Source organism: Rattus norvegicus, chromosome 1 (assembly GCF_021556685.1).
Source record: "Rattus norvegicus strain SHRSP/BbbUtx chromosome 1, alternate assembly SHRSP_T2T, whole genome shotgun sequence".
In the NCBI taxonomy this organism is placed as follows: Eukaryota; Metazoa; Chordata; class Mammalia; order Rodentia; family Muridae; genus Rattus; species Rattus norvegicus.
The window spans coordinates 256,327,037-256,353,087 of NC_141534.1; the positions used below are offsets into that span (position 1 = coordinate 256,327,037).

The 26,051-nt window shown below is 38.4% G+C and overlaps 1 protein-coding gene across 3 annotated transcripts in view; it reads right to left on the reverse strand.

The window, feature by feature from the left end:
* Chuk (component of inhibitor of nuclear factor kappa B kinase complex) overlaps positions 1–26,051 on the reverse strand; it is a 35,564-nt gene that overhangs the window by 2,712 nt on the left and 6,801 nt on the right. For 2 of the 3 annotated variants that reach the window (XM_087564050.1, NM_001107588.1), the window contains 17 exon segments: positions 25,043–25,112; positions 23,357–23,445; positions 22,375–22,464; positions 21,985–22,109; positions 21,688–21,795; positions 21,037–21,172; positions 15,851–16,045; positions 14,109–14,211; positions 13,159–13,282; positions 12,336–12,487; positions 9,750–9,811; positions 8,081–8,190; positions 6,908–6,957; positions 3,566–3,662; positions 2,968–3,115; positions 2,027–2,160; positions 37–136 (listed from right to left, as the gene is read on the reverse strand). In XM_087564050.1, coding sequence (XP_087420176.1) covers positions 37–136; positions 2,027–2,160; positions 2,968–3,115; positions 3,566–3,662; positions 6,908–6,957; positions 8,081–8,190; positions 9,750–9,811; positions 12,336–12,487; positions 13,159–13,282; positions 14,109–14,211; positions 15,851–16,045; positions 21,037–21,172; positions 21,688–21,795; positions 21,985–22,109; positions 22,375–22,464; positions 23,357–23,445; positions 25,043–25,112 — 1,893 coding nt within the window. 3 annotated transcript variants of the gene reach the window in all.

Sequence of the window (26,051 nt, forward strand, 5' to 3'; positions counted from 1 at the left end):
CTAAACTACACACCCATCTCTCCACAAAAAACTTACCATCATACTACTGCTCTGGTCCTCATTTGCTTCACGAATAATAGTACTTAAATGGCCAAGACAGTTCAGATTTTCTTCTATCATTTGTGCTAACGTCTCGCTGATGGAAGAAAGAACAAAACCATTTCAAATTCAGCAAAGGAGTCCCTGAGTGTTGCCTACTTTTTGTCCTTCTAAGTCAGGATGACCATTTTCTGCAACCAAGTCCCCCAGCAAAGCTGAGTGCTGCCTTCAATTTCTTTTTCCCTCCCACTCAGAGACAGCATCCCATGTCATCTAAGCCACTGCATCTGCCTACTCTAGGAAGCCCACTGTAACTCTAGACAGATTTTTTTTTGAAATAGGTAGTACTGGTAGCAGCCTCCCATCCTCCCTGCTGATGAAGTACCAGATTAGGAGACAGTCCTTCGTACAGACAAACGGAATACATTCTCGTTTGTTTCTTTCTGGATTGCTTCCTTTTCCTTTTACAGACAGTAAAGCACTAGCATGCTCACTTCACACACAAACAGGGAAGAGATTCAAAGTGCAATTTGGTCTCCAGAGATCCAGGAAAGAGAAACACTGGTTCAGAACTACAGACAGTAGCAATGAAAACAAGCAAGCCGACAGCAGACGAAAACTATGAACCACAAGTATCCCTGGGTTCTTATATGTGAAGGTGGCCTCGACTCTAGCTTCTCCCTTCATGCCTCCTCGTCCATACTCCTCTGCCATCATCCTTCGACAACCCTCAGTCCCTCCTTTATTACGCTGTGGGCCATGGGGAACAACCATTGTTAGCTTAAAACTAAGTACTGACTCAGTTATTAAAACAGATAAAAAATTTCCTAATCCTTGGCAATTAAGTACCAGAGGCACATTATAATTAAGATCGGATTTCGTTTATCAGGAAATGTATTTTCTGATAAAGATACGCTGTTGGAAACAACCAGAAGCTCAAATTGAAAGTTACCCATAGAGCTGATATTTGGAATTAGCATTCCTTCCAAGCCTAAATGCCTGAAATGAAAACAAAGGATTAGGATGTACTAAATTTTACCTCCTTCAGTTCTAATAGAGAATTTCCCGAAGTCTGTAAAATCAAAACCTCAGCTATGCTTGTGTATGTATTCATATTGGGCCACACATTTACTGACCCAGAGATCTACCCTGGAACTTGCTTTCTTTAAACAAGGAAATACCTGGTCAGCTTGCCTTCCTGCCATGTGCTTGTTCTCTCAGCACAGCAGCAGAGTGTGCCACTGTGTGCCCTCCTGAGCAGCCATGTCACATGAGTGCATGTCTGTAAAACTAATTTTGGGCAGACTCCGGGAGGTGCTTGGTGCCGTGGTGGTCTCCGTGAGTTCTGAGAAAAGCGACAGTACACAAGCTAGCAAAGAGCCTCGGACCACGCACACCTTACGCTGAGAAAATAACAGAGATGGGCAGTCATTCAGCTTTTAGCAGCAGAGCAGAAACTGAAGACAAAAATGCAGGGCTGCAAATCTGACTTCTCATTTGCAAAATGATTTAAAGCACTGAAAATTTTAAGAAACAGACCTCACTAGTGTATTAAAAGGGAACTTAAGTACCAAAAAAATACAAACCACAAATAGCATAATTTCTTGGAGATAAGTGGTTAAGGAAGGAGCACAGTTTGGGTAAAGGAAATTGATAAGTGGGGAACAGAAATGGCTTAGAGCCTGGATCAAACTAACACTAATTAGTAACACTGAAATTTATTTCACAAGCATTTACATATATTGTTCAACTAAATTCTTATAGTAATTCTATAAGACATTCTCATTTTAAAGTGAAAATATATGAACACTAAAAAAAAAAAAAAAAAAAAAAAAAGAAAGAAAATTACTCAGTACTATTAAAAAGAAGAGATCGTCCTAGTCTGAGTCCTAGTCTGAAGACACTATTCATTAACCACCATGCTTGCTGCCTCTGTCCCACCCTTTCCCCTGAAGCACAGCTGCCTATTGTTACAAAGCAAACCCACCCATCTTGAGGAGTTACCACACATGTCAGAGGATGTTCACGGTCTGCTAGAGTAGGGGGCAGCCATGCTGATACTGGAGGGGTTACTGTGCCTTCTAGACTGGATCCTACAAGAGAGCGAGCAGAACTCTGTGTCTGAAGGAAAAAACACATACACATACACAATAAGTTGCAGGCAAGCCCCTCTTGATTCATACCATTTTAAAAACCATACCTATAAGATTTATCAATCATTTACTCTTGTACAAAAGCTGGACTGTTTCTGACAAAATCATTCTCACCTCTACGGACTCTACTGTCCCTGCCCCTTTTCTTCACCGACTACACTGAACGACTAATTCCTCTAATCCAGCTTTTGTTTGGAGGAAGGGAACAGCTAAATATGGTTGACTTATTAATAAGTCAGATGCATTTACTCCAAGTTGGGTTGGGCAACCAAAGTGATCCAGGGTATGGAGAACTATAAAAGAGGGGGATTGAGATGGCTGAACCAAAGTGATCCAGGGTATGGAGAACTATAAAAGAGGGGGATTGAGATGGCTGTGGTGGCTCATACTTCTAATTGCAGCAACTGGGAGGCAGGAAAACTGCTGGGAGGTAGTTTAGCTTCCAGTCTAGGCTAGAGAAAGCTTTTGTCTCAAAAGAAACAAACAAAACTACACACATACCACCACCACCACCACCACCACCACCACCACCACCACCACCACCACCACCACCACCACCACCACCACCAGCAGTAGCAGCAGCAGCAGCAGCAGCACTGGAAAGGAGAATGATGACATAAACATCCTACCTCTATAATTACTTGGACACTGAATAAGAATTGTGTGGACCCAATATAAAGTATAAATATTTACAGGACATACCTTAAGGCAATAAGAACCCTCTTTGGCAGAAAATAACAGTAACTCAGTATTACATTCACTAATAATTACTTACACAAGCAATTTTAAGGAGGTGCCAAATTTCTTTCTGCCTCTTTCCCTGCATAAACATGACAGTATTGTCAGCTTCTTTGATGTTACTGAGGGCCACTTCCACCTTGGGGAGTAGATCAATAATCTTCTGCTTGCAGCCCAACAACTTGCTGGAAAGATTTAGTGAGAGTAAGATACTTGTCACATCCCTCAAGACTGTATAGCATAAGCCCAAACCCAGAGGAAATAAAGCACAACCAGCATACTATTTAATGGATGATCTCAAAGGCAATGAATGTAGGAGCTAGACAGATGGCTCAGTGGTTAAGAGCACTGGTTGCTCTTCCAGAGGTCCTGGGTTCAATTCCCAGCACCCAGTCACAACCATCTATAACTCCAACTCCAGGAGATCATATGCTCCTTTCTGGCCTCATACACATGGGACAAACATGCAGGCAAAACACCCATACACACACAGAAAAAGTAATGCCTCTGTTCAGGGTTTATGTATCACCATGTTTTGTAAGATACTGACAGAATTATTTACCCAAGAGGAGTATTATAATTTTAAAGGAACACAAATATACTGGCATTTAGAAGGAAATAAAGCATTGTTCTACCTCAGGTGACCAAACAGCTCCTTGAGAACTCGGTCCTGACTCTGCACAGTGTGCACAATGATCTTCACCATCTCCGTGCTGTCACTGTAGGAGTGATCTACAAAGGACTTCAGTTAGTAGGTATAACCTCTCTGTTGCAGAGCACATCAACTTCCAAACAGGAAGTTTAAAAAGCTGCACGTAGTCTACAACATTTCTCCATTTGTTGTAGAACCCTGTCCTTGAGGTGTGACATTGCCATTGCCTTAGTAAGCTCTCAGAGGCTGTGCTTACACAGGTAAGACTAGGCCCACTAACAGTCTGCCATGAAACAGAGAGGCTCATGAGGCCTTACCCTTCTCTAAGAACCTAAAAGAGGTTATCTCTTGCAGAGAGACAGAAGGAGGAGAGATTTTCTTCAGAAGTGTAGCTCCTGAAACTCCTCTTAGTAATCCTGATGAAACTCACATTTGCCAAACAAGACCAGGACAGAATCATTGCTTGTCTGTCACTGGTGTCCTGTCTGGGGTAAGTGGATTCTTCACATCTCCCCACGAAAAAAATTAATTAAATTAATACGTGGCTTAAATTTTTTTTTAAATATTATTTATTTTATGTATATAAGTACACTGTCACTGTCTTCAGACACACCAGAAGAAGGCAACGGATTCCATTACAGATGGTTGTGAGCCACCATGTGGTTGCTGGGAACTGAACTCAGGACCTCTGGAAGAGCAGTCAGTGCTCTTAACCGCTGAGTTATATCTCTAGCCCATTTTAAAAGGTTTTTAAATTAACTATAAATTCTAAGACAATGAAGTTTAGTTCAATGACAACTATACATTAAAAAGTAAAGTTAAAAGGCTAGGTACAGTTGTCAAGAGCCTTTGCTGCTCTTCCAGAGGACCCAGATTTGTATCCCAGCACTCAAATTAGGTGGTTCATAAGGACATATAATAACATCTCCAGGAATCTGATGTGGGTACCCCTACACAAATGGAATACACTCACATGTACAGACATTTCTAAAATAAATTTATGCATGGTTATATGTTTAATTCTTAGAGACTTATGTTGCCTGTGTTTGAGAGAATAGTCTGGTTGACTTAACCCATACTAACCCAAATTTCGACACAGATGCAGCTTTTGGCTAAGAGCCTAGATTTCTTACATGATTGACACTGCTTACTTAGAATAGTGGGTGAATCAGGCTTTCCCTGCCCTAACAGGTTGCTTGGAATTTCATGCTAGTCCATCTGTTTACAGCTCAGAAAAAGTCCACCTGAAAAAAAGCTGACTTAAACCAAATATGAAGTACTAATAAAAAGGATCAGTAGACACCTGAAACTCAACTCAAAGCCAACTGGCATCTGACAGACGTCCTCAAACTGGATGGTTGTTGATTACACTGAGTTTTTAAGTGATATTATCTCAGTTTTTAAAACTACTAGCATTAGGTATTGTTCTATTTCAGAAAATGGCAATTAGAGTTTAGAAGAGCAGAAAATTGCTGATATATCATTCCAGTGTTTTCTTGACTAACAAGTCTGAAAACAAAAATATCACTACTGTTTATCCTTGCTACTAATTGTGCAAACTTCCTCGCTCAATGTTCTTCTGTGTTACTTCCAAGAAGAAAACTATGGAAGGCTTTGAAAAGAGGTTTGAGAATGTTGTAGGATGGGAGCTCAGAGGAAGATCAGTGCCTTTCAGTCAAGCACAAGGCTCTGGGTTAGATCTCCACTATTGCAGAGGGGGTGGGGAGATGAAAGAAAGAAAAAGAAAAAATTGTCCTTTCTTAATCATTCCAGAAACCTCCTCCACACACCAGCTTCATTCCCACAATCAATCAATCTTCTCTTTTCTTCTCTTCTCTCTCTGAACGCACGCACGCACGCACGCACGCACGCACGCACGCACGCACGCACGCACGCACGCACGCACGCACATCCTTCCTGAGCAGACACAAGGTTCAGAACACCCACACAGCCACCTGGAACTCCAAGTCCAGTTGTCCAGCACTCTCATCTGGCCTCCATGGGTACACATCGAACACTGATAGACATACAGGTGAAACACTCACACAGAAAATAAAAATATAATCTCAGAAAAACAAAACAAAGCAAAACAAAAAATCCCAGTGCACACACGAATGCTGTTTTTTTAAAGAACAATATAACTATTATAAAGCTGCATATGTAGCTGTATGTTTATAATTTTTCAAATCTAAAACTTGAAAACTTTATAAAAGTTATATAAAACTTTTTTTTTTCTTTTTTTCGGAGCTGGGTACCGAACCCAGGGCCTTGCGCTTGCTAGGCAAGCGTTCTTCCAGAGCTAAATCCCCAACCCCTATATAAAACTTTTAAAATAAAAAATGTCTTCCACAGCACAGATATCCCTTGTTACCTATGTAATCCTTCAATATAAATACATTTTAAATAAAATAAAAGTGTTTGGCATGTATATACTACCTTATTGTTTTCAAAGCATTTCCATGAACACATTCTCAAACACACTGCCAAAGCTTACTGAATTAGAAGGCTACATTCTGACTGGTTTTACACAAAGGGGAATAAAAACATGGAGATGTACTGGAGATTATTCAGTAAAACACCCAATTTAGAATTCAAGGCTTCTGGTTACCAACCTACATTCCTCGCAACAATGCTCTATTTGGCAGTGTTCAATATAAATTGTTCCCCTAAGGATGTGAGTGCTGGTAAAGGCAAGGTTTGTCGGGATAAACTGCTTCTGCATCAACTATAGCATCTTCTCTTCCCATCCCACCCAGAACCCATTGTGCGGAATTGTTTCCAAGCTCTCTAAGTTAAGCAGTATTTTTCCCATTATACCCTTTTTTGGGTGTGGTGGTGGTGGTGATGCTATTTCTTCCTTTTTGTTGGGGAGAGGATATATTAGAGGCCCAAGGTCACCTTCACGTATCATCCTTGATGGACCCCACCCTACTTGTTGATAGGGTATTTCTCTGAATCCTAAGGTTGCTGTTTTAGCCCTCTGTCTCTGCTCTCCCAGTACTGCAGGACCACAGAGCTGTGCCACCATGTATGTGTTTGTATGCAAGTGTTGGGAATCTAAACTTGGGTTTTTGTAGCAAGCACTTTACTCACTGATCCAATACCAAATTCCTCTTTTTTCTTTTTTCTCCTCTACTTTCGTTTCACTTCACTTTTAAAACTTTTCTACTTTAATATCCTTATTACTTTCCCCTTCTAATCTTTTAAATTCTTATAAATTTAGAGCTACTATGCCACAAATGTTGCAAAACAGGATCTTGCTATGAAGTTAAAAAACATCATAGTGCACCCACTCTGCTCAGCGAGGGTGACTCAAGTGGCTTACCGGTGGGTCTGTGTTTTAGCTGCTTATAGAGATCAATGGCACGCTGTTCCCTACAAAAGAGAAAAACAAAAACCTTTCTGTATGTGAAAGTAACTTAATGATTAATAATACATGACTTGAATAGTACTGGTTATTAGAACAAGATCCAGTTTTTTTTTAGCAAGTACAGATCATCAAAGAATATTTTACAGAGCATTTCACTGAAAACTGAGAATACAAGTCTCTAAAACTTGGGGCAAATAAATAAATAAATAAATAAATCCCAACAGTGTCTCTGTGTGTGTGGGTGTCTCTGTGTCCACTTGCATATTCCATATGAGGAGGTAAGAAGAAAACCGAGTGTCAGTCCTTGCTGGCTTCCTGAGTCAGGTCTCTGTCGTGTGCTCCTGCCTGTGCTTCCTCTAACTCTCCAGTTTCTATGTCCCCCTTGCTGTAGAAGCACAAGGGTTGTAGACAGGATACCACACCTAGTCTTACATGTAGGTTCTGGGGAATTCAAACTCAGGTCCTCAAGCCTGAGCAGCAAGTGCTAAGACATTTCCCTAGTTTCTAAAACATAACGTTTTTATATGCTTCAGATCTACTCTTCCACCACAAATATAATACCCATGCACCAGAAACATTTAAATGGGGAGAACATCATGGCTTGTGATCAGGGAGAAAATCTGAAGTTTCTAATCTAGACACTTAGGAAATTAACATCAACAGAGGAGTTAGGAGATGATATCTTGGACCAAAAGGAAAGTAAATGGGGAAATCATTTGTAATTTAAATATATAAACACATACACACAAAGGAGATTTTCTTTTAAATAGTAAATAACAATCCAGAGAGTTATTTCCCAAACTCCCTAGGACTAAGAATTAGCTTCCTTTTAAGATATTCTAAGGGCTGGAGAGATGGCTCAGAAGGTTAAAGTGTTTGCAACCAAGCTTACAACCTGAGTTCAATTCTTGGGCCCACCAAGGTAGAAGGGGAGAACTATCATCCCACAGTTTTGTCCTTTGACCTCTACATGTACACTGTGATGTGTTGCATGAAATCTCTTCCCAACAAAATAAATGAGTGTTTTAAAAAAAAAAAAAGTTAGGGGTAAGAAAAGCCCAGATATAAGTAGGAAGAACAAAACAAAAAATTATAGAATCAGGAGCGACAGCACAGATACATTCTTACAGGGATTCCATCAGGTCTCCCTGGCGTCTCCCATAGGGGCTCTTCTGCAGCTCCATGATTTCAGTGTGCAAAGACATAATTTGATCCTCAAGGTATCCAATGACACCAACCTAAAATATAACATGAACCAAGAAAATGATGGCTTACTACCATATAAAGCAAGGTTCAGGTCTTAAAGGTAGAGCGTGATCTGTTGCAGCAGTAGAACTGAACATTTTACTACAACAAGGCAATTTTGTTAAAGCTAATCATCTGTTTATTTGATGGAACAGTGGTATTACATGGCCTAGGCTATTCTTGAGCCTGGAATTCTCCCCTCTTACTTTCCTGAGGGCTGGGATTACAGTATTACAGCATACTAGGCTGGTTAAAGCTATTTAAATAATATTAATAATTACAAAATTTTTGAGAATTTCATAGGTGCATATACTGTATTTTGGTATTTAAACCCCACTACTCCTCCTAACTCTCACAGATCTGCCCCTCTAACCCCACTTTCACCCCTCCCAATGTCATGTCTTTTTTTTTTTTTTTTTTTAAATAATCCACAGGGTCCAATATGTGATGATCATATACTAATGAATGTGAGGCCATACAACAGGACATAGTCAAACTACCAGGGACCCCTCCTTAAAGAAAACTGACTCTTCTTCCCCCAACAGCCATAACTGTTAATAGCTCCTCAGCCATGGTGGGGGCTTTAGTATCCTTCTGACAATCTTTCATATAAAAACACCTTATGCTAGGTGCAATGGTGCACACTTTTAATCCCAGCACTCAGGAAGCACAGGCAAATGTATATCTGTGAGTCAAAGCCAGCTTGGTCTACAGAGTGAATTCCAGACCTGTTAGGGCTATACAGTGAGACCTTGTCTCAAAAAATAAATAAATTAAAATAAAATAAAAACACTCCTATGTATCCCTTCTAACCACAGTCAACTACTAGATTTGCTTTGGCCTCTGGAGACGCAAGATAATAGACGTGCCACTCACAAAACAAAGTGGTCACTGAAACCATTGCCATTTTTTCCAAGTTCAGCCCCACAATACCAACTGCCCTATTCTCATCCTTAGTCTAAGTATGAGTTGGCACCAAGGAAAGCGACAGCACAAGACTATGGACATACAGGAGAAGAAAGGAATATATATGCCACCTAAGGAATGATCTCACTAAGGGTGTATACATCCTATATAGTTTTGAGAATGAAACAGTATCTATTGATAATTATGAGAAGACATCAGGTATAAATAGAACTGTCCAATTTAAACTAGATGTGAAGCCATCTTACTTACACCAGTAAGAAAAATACTAACGATATATATCATTACTGACTTCCATTTAATGTGCACAAGCCTAGTAGAAAAGACTGCTACCCCTAATATATACATATACATATACATATACATATACATATACATATACATATACATATACATATACATATATGTGTGTGTATGTGTATACATATAATAGAAACTGAAGTTTTATGAAGCTAAAAAGTTGACCCAATGCCTTTGGCTTTATAGCCCATAACCTTCCTCTCTCTGTTGAAAGAATATACAAGATATTTGTCTAAATTTCAGAAATGAAAAAACACTTTTTATCTGTCAAAGTCAAGACAATTCTAATGGAGACACTGAGCGCACAGAATGAGGCCAATGATTTTACCTCAGAATAGTGAATGGCCTTTTCTTCCATTTCTTTCCATGCTTTCAGCATTTTTTCTGAAGCTAAAAAAAGAAAAAAGAAAAATAAATCAAGTCTAAATTGGCTTCTTTTTCTTAAATAATTATATCTTTAATATTAGCCTGGCTTCTTTCTTGCTGTATCTATCAATATCAAAGATACATAATGGATTGAAAGTGTCTTTCCCAAATAGGTATCCTATACTCCTAAGCCCCAACACTGTAGAAGGTGACCTCCCTGGAAATAGGTCAATTACAATCAGCTATGTATGTACTCACAGTGGACTATGCTAGGCCCTTCCCACAGTGTGACTCCTTTCCAATGTCCTTAGAGAGAACAGACTTGGGGAGAAGGGGTATACAGAAACACAAAGGGGAATGTCAGATGACAACTAAAGCGAGAAGCCAAAGAACCTTAAACACAGCTGGTAACCTAGGAGTTAGGAAGTTATCTTTTTTTGCAAGTTTCAGAGGAATCCTGGCACTGCTAGCACCTTGACTTTTAGATTTTAGCCTTGAAATTCTGAGCTTTTACATCTATGTTGTTTTAAGCCACAGAGCTGATATGGAAGTTCTAGGAGAATAATATATATTTTTCACCTCCAAAAAAAAACTTATCTTAAAGCAATATATAAACATGTTTCAGAAAAGTTAAATGTTGGCTAGGAATGTGGCTTAGTAGTAGAAGAGTTGCCTAGTGCACACAAGGCTTTGAGTTTTGCTGAACATGTTTTAATTCCAGATTGGGAAGCAGAAGCAGACAGATCTTTGGGAGTTCAAGGCCTGCCTAGTTTCTGTAGTCAGTTCCAGGCCACCCAAGGCTACATAAGGAGATCTTGTATCAAAAACAACACAAGGGTCTAGGTTCAATTCCCGCTACTGTAAAAATAAATAAAAAGCTATAAAAAGTATAAAAAGACTATCCCCTCTACTCCAAGTGTTCTCACTAACGTGTTTGTTATAAGATATATTCTCTATTTTCTCACAAGTAAGGAAGACAATCTATGCATGCTTTTCCCCACAATTTAATTATCACTGTAATAGTTTCATGAGAATGGCCCCCACAGGCTTATATATTTGATTGTTTGGTTCCCAGCTGGTGAACTGTTTAGAAATAATTAGGAGGTCTGGCCTTGTTGGAAGAAGTATGTCAGTGGAAGTGGACTTTGAGGTTTTGAAAACCCATGCTAGGCCCAGTCTTGCCCTCTCTGCCTCCTGCCTGTGGATCAGATGTAAGCACTCAGCTACTGATCTGGAGCCATGCCTGTCTGTCTGCCAATCACCATGCTGGTCATGGACTCGTCCTCTGAAACTATAAACAAATCCTCAATTAAATGTTTTCTTTTATAAGTTGCTTGTTCACTACAAGAGAAAAGTAACAAGATAGTCACTGTCAAATATTCTACTGATAAGTTAGTATCAGCACAGCTATATCTGTTTCAGTATGTTAACAGTTGCATAGTATGCCTATGACAAGTCAAAGATGCTTTAATGAAATAATTATGTTTTGTCATTCACAAGAATGCCTATAATACGCAAACACAGAATAGCACTGGAAGATAAACATATTCACAAACTGGACACTTCTGATCACTAACTGGATATTCTGAGACATCCATACCTTTGTCAAATACAAATATAAACAGAACCTACTTCCTTAAAAAAGATATGTTTCAAGAAGTAAGCAAATTCGGTTTAAATTTTAACTTTTTATAAATCCATAACACATCTGAGGGAAGATAAGGTTGAGTCAGAAGACTGTATACAATAAGAAAACAGTAGCTAGAACTCCACAGCAGATGAAGTAGAAATAAACATGAGCTTGGAAATTGTATATATGTTTGTATGTATGTATGTATGTATGTATGTATGTATGTATGTAAATAAATATAATTTTTAAACAGAAAAACAAATGAATTTAAGATTCCCTTGACTGTGTTATTCTGTTTGAGCCGCTACACTACTAGAAACCAGAAAACAAAACCAAATGTACTGTAGGTGGCAAATACACCATGGAAATTTATTTCTCACAGTGTTGGAATCTGAGAAGGTTTGGCTCATAGATGGCTACTTTTTGTGTTCTCTCATGGCAGAAAGAGAGAGGGACTCTCTCTCAATCTTTTGTTAAAGGAAACGATTCATCCATGAAAGTTCCTTTGTGACGTAATCATTTCCCAGAGTTCCTACCATTCATTATCTTAAGGATCTTGATCTCAGTACCCCAACTGGAGGAAGCACACATTTCAGTACAGTATTTGCTAAGAAGCCATGTTAGTATATACTTTGTATGCCTTTTTAAAATATGACTTAAAATTCACAGTCTTGTCTCTTCTGTATTATTCATCTTCTTTAGAGTTAAGTAATTTTACTACAATTATGAAATAAGTTGCTCAATTAAGGAATTAAATGAGCTAACCCTAAAAATATAAACAGTTTGATGACTTAAGTTATCCCCTGTGTTGTTCTGATGTGAATTTAAATAACTGGCTATGTGTTAACAAGACAATAAGAGCAGATGATTTTGAGAGACTAGACACTCCTTACAAATACATTACAGCCAGACACTTACATATCCCATAAGTCATCTGCTCACTATATCTCTCCAAGTCAAGCTGAATGCTTTTGCGAAAAAACTCCAATTTAGCTTTGAGTTGCTGTGATGCTGAGATCAAAGTATTCTTCATTTTTGTCAAGTTAGCATTATATCTAAGAAGACTTAACCTAAGCCATAGCAAAACAAAACAAAATTATCAACATTCAGAAACATCGAATAACAATTTACAAACACATAGTATCCAAACTCCAAAACCTAAATTTCTATTATCAATCCATTAGAAATAGCTAACCTATTTCCTGCCTGTGATATCTGTGATAAACAACCTTCTTCAACTAAGATTGCCAAGCAACTACTACTTCTAAATCATTACAGCTGAATGATTTTACACTATTAATAAGAAATCTCTAAGTCTGGTGAGAATCAGGGTGACAGCTCAGTGGGCAAAGTTCTTGCTTTGCATGCATGAGTACCTCAGGTTAGTACATGGCAGTGTGTGCGTGTAACCCCAGTACTAAGAGGCTTGGGGGAATACACACACAGATCCTATGAGCTCACTGGCTAGTCAGTCTAACTCAAACAGTGAGCTCCAGACTTAGTAATAGATACTGCCTCAAAACTTAGGGAGGAAAACAATAAATGAAAGTTACCCAACATCAACCTCCGGCTTCCACGTGTGCACCCATTCACATGCACACAAACACATTCTTTAAAAAAAAACATTTTTAATGCTCAATATTTAAGCTTTGTACACAATCCTGCTCAAAGAAACCTGGCAAGAATAATTCTTGAGTACATGATATACATGTCATTGTGCTTAAGAAACCAACCCACTTACATTGCTGCTCTTTGTCCCTGAAAGAGCCTGCTGTAGTCCTCCTTTAGCCCAGATACATAGTGCACTGCTTCAGCCCACACTTTGCGAAGCTGTGTAACTGGAAGCTGTATCTTGCTGTCTTGCACTGTAAGAAAGACGGTATTAAGGGAGGTAAGCTACTTTCAGGAACACTGTATTTCATTCTTTGTGAGTTCCTTTCCAAATATTAATCCCAGAGATGCTAAAAGGAATCTACTGACTGACTAGCTGTAAGGCTGTATGACTGGCATAACCACTTCTCCCAAGGAGCTGGAGATCGTTCCTGTACACTTTTATTTTAATCTTGCTTCATTTCAGTCGAGAATACGCCTTCTCTCTAATCCAAATTTCTTTACTTCTTTCAAGTTTTAAATCAAGTTCCATCTCATCCATAGTCCACCACTTTTTTTCTGTTTCTGAAAAATAGCTATTATCTCCTGAATCACCAGCTCAACTTCATGAAATTTATAGGTAAAGCTGTGTGTGAAGCTCTGAATACCTATGACAAAGGAACAATTAAAAAGTAAGCTTAACTAATAGTGGCTTTCATTCTCCTCTCTAAAGATCCCTAGCCTCCTCAGGAAGGGAGGCCTTCAGCATAAAGGAGCTATGGTGATGTAACTCTACCTTCACACCTCCCAAACTACATTAAATGCATTTTTAACCACATATAGAAAACATTAAAAGATCCTCTCTGGGGCTGGAGAGATGGCTCAGTGGTTAAGAGCACTAACTGAGTTCAATTCCCAGCAACCACATGGTGGCTCACAATCATCTGTAATAGGATCTGATGCCCTCTTCTGGTGTGTCTGAAGTCAGCTACAGTGTACTCATATAAATAAAAAATTTTAAAAAAAATTTAAAAAAAGATTGTATCTACTAATCATGTAATTTCAAGTTTAAAGTTCAGCCAGTAACTGGACTCTACTTACCAATATAATTTACACAATCAGATAAACTTCTGGATGCAAATGGTCCTTCATATACAGTCTTACTTTTATCAAACAAATAAACCATGTAGCTATCACAGCCTCTCTAAAAAAGAAACAAACCAAAACTTGAAGATTCTTCAAAACTTAAGATTTTATAAGTCCTTAAGCAGCAGATTTCCTTCTTCGAGCTGCAATGAGCGAAGTCCCTGTGCCCTCATAAATACTTTACAGACGCAGGGCCCAAGGTTTACTCTAGGGGAGAGAAAGATACATGGGCCAAAGTGAAAAATAACTGCCAGGCCCAAAAGAACAGAAACAGAAGGTGTGGAAAAGGGCAATGGAATTCATGTGACAACGAGGCAGGAGGGGGTCTGCTCTGGTAGAGGAAGACCAGCAAAAGAAAGGCAAGATGAGAGGTATAAGAAAGAGTATGGTATATAAATATACATAAAATGCTATAACAAACACCATTGTTTTGTTTGCTATAAGAAAAACAAAATAACAAGGTTTTCTAGTTTTAGCAATTAACACCCCCCCAAAAAACACCACCAACAAAAAACAAATATAAAAGGTTATATCCATAGAATAAAACACTGTGTGGTAATCAAAAAGAAAAGATTAGGTGCCAGAGTAATCTCAGGACAGGATAGGGTCAGGAGACTAGCCTGGGCTACATAGCAAGACTGTTTTTCAAAAAGTCAAACATAAATGGAAAAAAAAATGCTTACACACACTGTACCACTGATAAAGTTGAGACTATGATGCTAGCTGGGAAAATAGTTCCATCAGTAATGTTACACAAGCATGGCGACCCGAGAATGGTCCCCAGAACCCGCGGTTTAAAAAAAAGTTGGGGATGGTGTTTCCACCAACTTAGCCTTATCAGTAAGATGAAGCTTATGGGAGGGCCTGATTGTTGTTAAGGAAGGCACCAACATTGACCTTTGTCCTCCATAAGCACACATGTACATACAGACTCTCATAAACATATACACCTACCCAAAAACATACCCACATACATACAGGCATGCAAATCTACAGAGGCAGAAAGTAGGATGGGTAGAATGGAAATCTACAAAGTAATGGGCATGAGGAATAGAAATATTTTTATACTGATTTAAATTTATTTTTATAAAGTCTATGAGTTACAATTGAGATGAGTATATTATATGGCAAGCAATATATACATCTATAATATAAGAGGAAACAAAATACAAGTAACAAGAAACATTTTTTTGGGACGTGGTCTCTCTATATAGCCCTGGCTGGCCTTGAACCTACTATTTAGACCAGATTGGCTTGGACTCACAGGGATCTACCTGCCAAATGCTGAGAATCAAAGGTATGTACCACACACCTAGCTCCTTGTGTGTGCATCACATTTCTATCCAGTTTCTACAGGACGTAAGCATAATTATAGTCTATAGAAAGCTATATATTTTAATGTAAGTAAGGAAAGAGTTTGCAAGTACCAACACACAGAAATGGAAATAGCCAAGGGAAAGAAATTGTTTTTCTTAGTGTTTAATCACTAAACAGTATACCCATGTATTGAATAACGATAATGTAATCCATAAATAAATATAACCACTAGTCAACTAAAAACAAAAGAGCCCTGTGCAGGCAGCTCAGGCCTATGATTTCAGTTTCCCGAGGCAGGATGATTGGAAGTTAGAGGTCATTCTGGGCTATCTAGCAAGACCCTGATCCCCAGCTCCACCCACGCCCCCCAAAGAACTTACCACTCCATCTAGAACACATTGAGAGGCTGGTTTCCGAGGATCCAGAGAAATTCCTGTCTCTGACAGAAGTTCTTGAGAACCTGTATTTATTCCTGTTTCACGCTCAATTCGAGACTGTAGTGAATGGAGACTTTCATCATATGGTAACAGAAAAGAAATGATTTTTGCAGAAGTCATATTTAGGATGTGCACTATCTGTATAAATAAGAAGACATGTTTGTTGACCATTTATCATATAAACAATTCTGTGAAAGATACCTAAGGGGAAATCTAAGCACAGGAATTATTTCAGTACTAGATAAGGCTCACTCCAGAGTAAAGAAACCTTCTATATTTACAAAATGACACTGTGCATGAGCTGGGCTCAGATGTACAAGGTTGTGGTTTGGGTGTTTTTGTTTGACTGGTTGGTTGTTGTTTTAGGGGTAAGGTGCATTTTGGCTTATTAGAATTTCTCCATGTTGTCCTGGCTGTCCTAGAACTGTAAACCAGACTGGCATCAAACTCATAGAACCTCCTGCCTCTGCCTCCCTGTGCTGGGATCAAAAGCATGGACCACCAGGTCCAGCAAATATTAGTTTTATCAAATAATACTTCAAAGTTCTAGGGATGCACAAAACAACAACAACAAAAAAAACCATAGAAATTTTAGTTTAAAAACTTATTTCAAGAAACATTATCAAAAAAAAAAAAAAAAAAAAAAAGAAAGAGGGGTTGGGGATTTAGCTCAGTGGTAGAGCGCTTGTCTAGCAAGCACAAGGCCCTGGGTTCAGTCCCCAGCTCCGAAAAAAATGAAGGGAAAAGAAAGAACGAAAGAAAGAAAGAAAGAAAGAAAGAAAGAAAGAAAGAAAGAAACAAACAAACAAACAATTATCACAGACCTAGAAGGAAAAACTCCTTTTTATTAAGTATCTCATAAATGAAACGCACAGAGTAAAGAGTTTACATATGACATTCCTATACTTAGAGCCTCTGATTTCCTTTTTAGCAAAGGAATAAGTCAGGCTTCTAAGAAGGTAGTTTGTTAGGGACCATACAACTGATGAATGGTAGAGCTTGGGTCTGAAATCTTAACTACTTGATGTTGCCTCAAGAAACAGTCATCTAATAGAAGACATGGGTTTCTTTTTCAACAGGAAAAAGTATAATTATTCTCCTAAAGCAACCAAATCATGGGGTGGTAATCTGCCTAAGGGTCCAATGTTGGACAAGAAAACAGTCTCATGCTCACTTAAATGCACTGTGAGAGAAATAGATCAGAATTTTGACACAATTAATGGTAATAGAAAAAAATCTCTCTATATATCTATATACAGACTGCCTAAAAATGAAAAAGTATTTCAGCTAATGTCCTCCCTGTTGGGTCCTGAGAGCCCTTTGCTTTCCTGGTGTCTGAGACGTTCTGGTGGCTGTCCCCAACCCCCCATCCCTCATTGCTACACACTTCTGTTCAATTTCCCGACCCTCCCCCCATACATCTCTCCCATTTCCTTCCGCACCTGACCCTGCCCCCGTTTTCTCCTTTCCCCATCCTCTCTCCCTCCCAAGACCTTTCTACCCTCTACCTCCTGTGATTATTTTGTTCCCCCTTAGAAGTAGGACTGAAGCATCCACACTTGGTCTTCCTTCTTCTTGAGCTTCATATTGTCTGTGAGGTATATCATGGGTATTCTGAGCTTTTTCCCTCACAGTCACTTAATCAGTGAGTACTTATCATGAGTGTTCTTTTTGACTGGGTTACCTCACTCGGGAAGATGAAAAAGTAATATACAAACAAAATAAAGGAAGGACTCGGGACAGTTACATTAGGAGCACAAAGGGGATAAAAAAATCATTTAAAAAGAAAACCTTTATGCTATGCATGGTAGCACACCCCTTTAATTCCAACACCCAGAAGGCAGAGGCAGATGGCATGGGACTTGCTATTTAGACCTGCACACCAGACTGACTTTGAACTCAAAGAGATCTGTCTGCCTCTGCCTTCTGGAGTTACAGGTGGTTTGTAAGATCTCCAATGTAGATGCTGAGAATACAATTGGGGTCCTCTGTAAGAATGACACAATTCTTTAACTGCTGAGCCATCTCTCCAGCACCTAAGGCATACACTATTTTAGACTCTCTAAAGTGTTTTCTTTTCTTTTTTCTAAAGATTTGTTTTATTTATATGAATACACTATAGCTGTCTTCAGACACACCAGAAGAGGGTGTCAGATCCCATTACAGATGGCTGTGAGCCACCATGTGGGTGCTGGGAATTGAACTGAGAACCTCTGGAAGAACAGTCAATGTTCTTAACCACTGAGCCATCTCTCCACCCCCAAATGTGCATTTTTTTAATGCATAACAACCTTTAATACAAAATCAAATGCATAATTGCTTCACAGCATTCTCAGCAGTACCCATTAGTGTCACACTGTGTGACGTCACTGGAGCCTTGCTTCTGAACATAAAAATGTGCCTGCCTCCTTTGACATGAAGCGAATGACTGCTTCTTGGACTGCAGCATCTTTTACTGTACACATAATCTTCTGTTCTTATAAAAAAGCATAATGGTTTATTAGAGAAAACAAAGATTTTTAATGTTTTCCTTCCATTATTCCTCATCAGGTAAGTATCAAATTATCATGTTTAGAATGTATTTACTATAAACTTTAGATTTTTAAAAATATTTTAAAAAATTATTTAATGGGGGGTTGGGGATTTAGCTCAGTGGTAGAGCGCTTGCCTAGGAAGCGCAAGGCCCTGGGTTCGGTCCCCAGCTCCGGAAAAAAAAAAAAAAAAAAAAAGAACCAAAAAAAAAAATTATTAAATGAATTTTGGCTTGGGATTAGGACAGGATTTCTAGTTCTGCAATTTTCCTCAGTCTACATCTGTCACTTTCTACTGAACACTCATATGAAGATGCATTCTCAGCCATGACCATAATAAAATCAACTCTAAAGACTGCTGATTGCTGAACTCTATAAAATCAAATGCTCAGCCAAGACTCTATGTAAAAATAAGTCAGCACATCCATTTCATTAATAGATACACTTTTCACATTTGATAAAAGGTAAAATTGTATAGGTATATCAAAGAAACATTTTAAAATAAAATTCCTCAGGAGTAAATGTCTGATTCCATATGTGCTGTATATACCTACATTTTCTAGCCAGGGAAAAATTTCTCAGACAAAATGTAATAAATGTGTAAGAAGTTCTGCTATATAGTCAGTAATAAATGATTGCAAATGGAGTTGTTTCCAAGCAAATAGTAATAACAGAACTATCTGTACCTCTCATTTACATCATTAGATGTACACTGAAAACTCGATGCATGCTCTCTCGGTACTGAATGCCAGCACATACAACTATTAATAAACAAATTAATCAGTAAATCATTATAAATATTTATTGTATAAATATACATAATTTATTTTAATATATTTATATTTTGTTATAATTTTTTTTTCTTTTTTTCAGAGCTGGGGACCGAACCCAGGGCCTTGCGCTTGCCAGGCAAGCGCTCTACCACTGAGCTAAATCCCCAACCCTTGTTATAAATTTTATATATACTATATTTTATACAATAATTTATTCATATAGGTATATATTATATTTTATATACTTATATATAAATGTGTATTTCTACATATAAATGTATATATAATATATAAAATGTAATATATAATGTAGAAATATGAAAATAAATATGAATATGTTATATAAATCAATAATAAACAAAAAATAATAAAACAGCACTGAGAAAGAAAATCTAAGTATAAAGTTGCAAATACAAGGTGAGAAATACTTAGAGAACATAGAAAATATTAAGTGACTAACTGTGTGACAGAGACTACCTAAGGAAAAAGTAACTGAAGATATACTAATCAACATAGGTGAAATGTGCAAAGTATAGACCATCCTGGCAGAAGGATAGCATGTGTCAAAGCAGAAATACAGACAAAGAGTTTAGAGTCATGAGCAGCAATGGGTGACAAGATGGTCCTGACTGAGGAGGGAGAGGTTAAGAGATGTAGGTACGAGTCATGTGTTGGTTACAAGCAGATCAATTTAAATGTAACTTGTTTGTCAAGCAAAAGGAAAATGTGTTAGTTTCTTGGACATAGAAATAAAAAAGCTTTCTCAGAAGAGGCAGTTCATGGGGTTGGGGATTTAGCTCAGTGGTAGAGCGCTTGCCTAGCAAGCGCAAGGCCCTGGGTTCAGTCCTCAGCTCTGAAAAAAAGAAAAAAGAAGAAGAGCCAGTTCATGTTGCATTGACTGCAAGTTATATCTCAAGATACAGATGAGAGCCAAATTGAAGGCTTCCTCACCAAGCCAAATCCAGTACAATTAAATCTACAGAAAGGAAGTGGTAATGACACCAATCAATGTCATAAGGGGAAACCCCAAAGACCTGTGTAGAGGAAATTGAATCCAGCAGCACTGCTGCTCTGGCCAGGGATCACATCGAAAGTCCTTCCAGGTCTATCTGATCCAGATGGAATGCAGGCATGCTCTGGATTGAAGTCTGATCTGGCTGAGATACAGACAGACATGCCCTCAGTACACACACCTTTAATCCCTAACAATGTAGTGAAGCTAGTTTGTAGATGGAAGCAGTCATGTTGGAAAGTGACATCTAAGATTGTGGCAGACAACGTGATGAATCAGAGAACGATTTGCCAGAATGAGACAGAGATAGGATGTGTCCAACTCTTATGAAAACAGACAGAAAAGTGAGGGAGAGAGAAAAAGAGGAGGCAGTTTTACAAAGAGAGGTTGCAGGTGAAGAAAGAGTAAGCCAGAGGATGAGAAGAAGCCAGAAGAGTTGAACAGATTGCCAGAGCTAGTTTGAGGCCAAGCAGAACAATTTAGTCAGAAGCAGAAAGAAGCCAGTTTGAATCAGTCTGCTTAGAGAAGAGTTTGGGCCAGAACAGTTAAGTTCAACCAGCAAGCCAGAGTTCAGAAATAGCTAGAAAGGGTGAGATTTTTGGCAGTAAGCCTCTGAGACAACAATATACCTGGCAAATAAAAGTTACTTTTACACCTGAAAAACGTGGCTAAAGAAATAAATTAAACACTCTAAGGATACAATATCCATTTTTAAATGAACAGCAAGAAAAGATAAATAAAATACATTTCTGTTCATTTTCAACTTGTCAAAGTCAATACAGGTATTCTAAAAGGCAGCCCATTAAAACTGACCTTCAAGTTGAGGATGTTATCCATTAACACAAAGCATTTTGGCTGCTTCAAAGGAGGGTCAATAGGTCCCCCTCTCTGCTGTGGGTCCCAATTCAGCATCAACTGTAGCCAGCTTTCCATTGGCTCTACTATTAAACTGAAAATTAATAAAACCACGTGACTACCATTATGATCTGATTAAACAGAAAACTTTACAGCCTTGCCACAACTGATTGGTACCAGTTTATATCTTACTTTCAAACAATTCATGTAATGACAAGAAACAAAATTTCTTACACTAATAAAAAACAGCCACAGTCCCTGCACCATTTCATGCCTGGCAAATCCAAAACTGAGTTCAACTTTCAATCTTCAGGGAAGCCATTTAATTCTTTAGTCCTTGGGTTTTCTTAGCTTCTAAGGCAATCCGCTGATTGGCAATAGTCTCAGTTGCACATCTGTCTTATCCAACAGGATAATCACTAACCACAGTGCTCTTTATATTTACTACATACTTAAAATTCAGTTTCTCAGTCACACTAAGCACTCTCCTCCACCCAGCCAGCATGTGCCTCATGTGACAGACAGACAATGCTTTCATGTTGGCACACTGCATAACGCTCCCTGAAACAGACAAGCACTCGCAAAACCCATCTCATCTTCCACACTTACCTACAAAGGTTGTTTGGCTGAGGTAAATGGCTACTAAACCGAACTTCTCCGGTCATCTCTTCACAAGCAAATATACACTTTGGATCTTTCTTCTTAATCTTTTCATGCCTATAAAAACAAGATATATTAGTTGACAGTCTGATTCTCACAAATACTCTCAAGGTTTCTCACCATGTGATCTCATTCAATTCTGAGTAAAAAGATAATTTCACCACTATAGAAAGAAAGAGAAAAATAATAAACAACCCAAAAATTTCCATTACCATTAATTATGCCAAAGTTCTCATAATTTCTTACCAGGTAAATGGCTGCAGATGATGCAAAAAAGGCCTATATCCAGCAATACATTCAAACACCATGGTCCCAAAGCTCCAATAATCCACAGTGGCTGTGTATGGCTTATTTTCAAAGAGCTCTGGGGCCTAAAAATAGAAATTGCTTTAAGTGCCGACATCGTAAGAAAAGAGCTACTATTGTTTTGAACTACTTAAGAAATAACAAGGAGAGGGGCTGGGGATTTAGCTTTAGCTCAGTGGTAGAGCGCTTGCCTAGGAAGCACAAGGCCCTGGGTTTGGTCCCCAGCTCCAAAAAAAAAAAAAAAAAAAAACCAAAAAAAAAAAAAAAAAAAAAAAAAAAGAAATAACAAGGAGAATTTTAAATAATTAAATCAAATAAATATTGTCTCACCAAATACTGTAATGTTCCCACAAAAGATGTACAGAGACTTCCTTGATCGACATCTTTGGCATAACCCAAATCAATTATTTTATGCATTATCTGTGAATAATAAGATATACTATGTATTAAATTGTTGAAATATCTGCAAAAGGAAGGTAAGTTAGGGTGTTGTTTAGTGACAGCTTGTTTTCCTTTGCATGTATAAGGGGATAGCAAAAAATAAAAGGGTCAACCACTGAGAGGGCTCAGCTGATAGAGGCACCTGACATCAAGGCTGATGACCTGAGTCTGAACCCCAGGTTCCACACGAGAGAAGGAGAACTAGCTCCTGCAAGTTGTCCTGCTCTAAAAACACAAGTTATAATGCACGCAAAATAAATAAAATAAATATAATTTAAAAAAGAAAGTTACCAGTGTCTTTAAAAAACTGAGAGTCAGGCTTACCATATAGCTTTGGCCAAGTTATTTCATCTCTGGCAGTTTCCTACACAATTAGGTCAACATTCCTAGTCCAGAGATGAGCAAGACAGATGCTTCTCTAAGGAGCCACTGTTCCATAGAGAAGGAAAAAAAAAAAATCTAACCACAAAACCACCATTCAGGGGATGGACAATTGGCCAGGCAGTTACAAGCACTGGTTGCTCTTGCAAAGAACTTGAGCTCAATTCCAATCACTTACACAATGGCCACAGCCATCTGTAATTCTAGACCCACGAACTCTGGTGCCTTCTTCTTGTGTCCTCCACAAGCACCATATGTGGTACACATATACAGAAAATAATAACAACAAGCACAACAATAATGTATCTAAAACAATAACAATAATAAGTCTAGAATTAAAAACCCTACAGTTTAATTCAGTGAAGACCACAATAGAAGAATTATAAAGTACTATGTGTATATAATTAATGAGAAAACTAAAGTCTCTAAAGTCTTAATGTACCAGGGAGACTATAACGAAAAGCATGAACATTCTTCAGGCTTCACCTACCTTCCCACCAACATCTTGAAGCACTATATTTTCAGGTTTTAGATCTCGATGTATAATTTTGTTTTCATGCAAATAACGAATCCCAGATCCTAAACAAAATTTCAAGTGTATTGTGAAATAACAGAAAATACTGTTTAAAAAATCATATCACACTTTGTTTTTATTGTTAGAGTTTTGAGACAGTTTCATGTGCCCTGTCTGGCCTGGAACCCCTATGCAGCCAAGGATTACTTCACTTCTAATTCCTAATCCTCTTGTTCTCCCTCCCAGTGCTGTGACTGCAGGCATGTTCCAGCACCCTCAGCTCTTTCCTTAGACAGGGTCTCACTATATAGCCCTGGCTGGCCTGCTGGTCTTGATCTCATGGAGATCCTTCTATCTCTGCCTCCCAGTGTTAGAATAAAAGCTGTGTGCCACCATGTCTAGCTACAGTCAGTTTTTAGCTCATATTTCTATAGATCTACACTGGTGCAAAAATTATGTCCAGAGCCATTATGGAGATGGCTCAGTGGATAAAAGTGAATGCCGTGAAAGCCCAAGGACCTGAGTTTAACCCTTGTCCCTCCCCCCAACACACACACACACACACACACACACACACACACACACACACACAAAGTCAAGTATGACTTTGTGTAACAATAACCCCAGCAGGGTTAAAAAGAGGAAAAGGCAAATCTCAGGAACTGGCTGGTCAGCCAGCCTAGTCGGAGCATGGAGCTTCTAGTTTAGTCAGAGACTCTGTCTCAAAACAATCAAGTTAAGGAAATGAGAACATCTGCCATCCTGCTGTTGCCTCCAGATGCATGCTGTGAGTGTGCACCAACAATCGCCCCCATGTACCACACACCACACCTCCCCACATTTACACGATCTATCACAGCTGCACCGCCATTAGGGTAGTTCAGATTTTCTTCACCAGAAGTTCAATGACATGAAATAAACACTGGAAAAATTATATTATATACTCTTTTAATTTATTGGAATCAACATTAAAAGCAAATGGAACGATTAATTTTTCCTGTAATTCTTATGGTCTTTTCCTCCCACCTAAATCACATTCTTTTTTTTTCCTTTTCTTTTTTTCGGAGCTGGGGACCGAACCCAGGGCTGAACCACTGAGCTAAATCCCCAACCCCCTAAATCACATTCTTAAACTAGATATTACTGTCCTTGACCCAGGAAAAGAAGCAACACTAAAACATAGAGGGAAATGAATTCTTGCTTTTTGAGGTTTCTTTAAAGGTCTAGTTTATGGTTATTTTAGGGATTTTTTTCAGTAGTAATTCTGACTAGAAGGAGAATTTCCTTCCAAGATAACTTGAGGAACTATCCCTGAAACATGTAATTCCTCTATAAACAAACTATTATGTCAGTGTGGGGGGAGGTATGAGGGGGAATGAGATGAATGTTGGTTCATACCACTTTTCTCATCACTGGACCATCTATTAGACAATAATACATAGCCAAAACCAAACAACAAACAAAACCCCCTCATATAAAAACAAATGCCAAATGTACTAGTTTTCATTAGCATCATAAGAAATGGATAATTCTAATTTTTCAGAGATATTAAAATCTATAAGTATATATATGTAGTTCTCCTTCCCTTCCAAGCAGTACACAGAAGTTTCTGTGGACCAAAGGGGCATTAAATCGCATGATACTTTAATATTAGTTACATACCTATGTCACTCAGTAAAGAAAGGATCTGGCTCTCTTTAAGTCCACAACAATTTTCTGGTTTGTTGAGTAGCTAAAGAGAAGAGAAGAAAAGAAAAGACATCTATTACTGCTGAGTGGCAACAGCGAAATCATCAACCACTATACCGTCAGAGGACACTCAAGTAAAAAAGTCACGCTACAGAAATTATAAGGATTGGGGCATAGTGGTGCATGTCTATAAGGCCAGCACATGGGAAGATGAGGCAGGACCCTGAGTTCAAGGCCAGCATGGGCTACATTGAAAGTCTGTTTTGCTACTTGTAACAATGACAAGAGATAGAAGGGTAAAAAAAAAATCATGAAATCCATACTGAGGTTGAATAAATTTGATGAGAAGGCTCATATGGAGTAAAGACGAGGGCAATAGCACTTGAAATTGAAAAATGCTGATAAAGAGATACATTTAAAATTAAATACAAAGAGTGATTATAATAAAAAGACAAGTTTTTAATAAGCCCCACAAATGTTGATATTTTTATTTAATATGACCAGCATGTTCTAGGCCAAGCATGGTGGCACATGCCTTTAATCCCAGCACTCAGGCAGAGGCAGACAGATCTCAAGACCAGCCTGGTCTAAAAAGTGAGTTTTAGGACAACCAGGGGTCCATAGTGAAATGCTGTGTCAAAAACAACAAGAACAAGAACAAGAACAACAACAACAACAACAACAAACAAAGAAACAAAAATAAAATTAAATTAAAAAAACCTAGAATGTATATAGCAATTAGTGGTTTTGGTTTTTTGTTTGTTTGTTTGTTCTTTTGTTTTGTTTTCTTGCCAACTTGGCGCAAGCTGGAGGAAAGCTCACTTGAGGCAATGCCGATCAGGCTGGCTAGTAGACAAGTCTGTGGGTCACTTTCTTGATTAGCAGTTGATGTTGCATGGCCCAGCCCACTGTGGGAAATGCCACCCCTAGACAGGCTGCAGTCCTAGATTATAACAGCAAGAAGGCTGAAGGAGTCATGAGG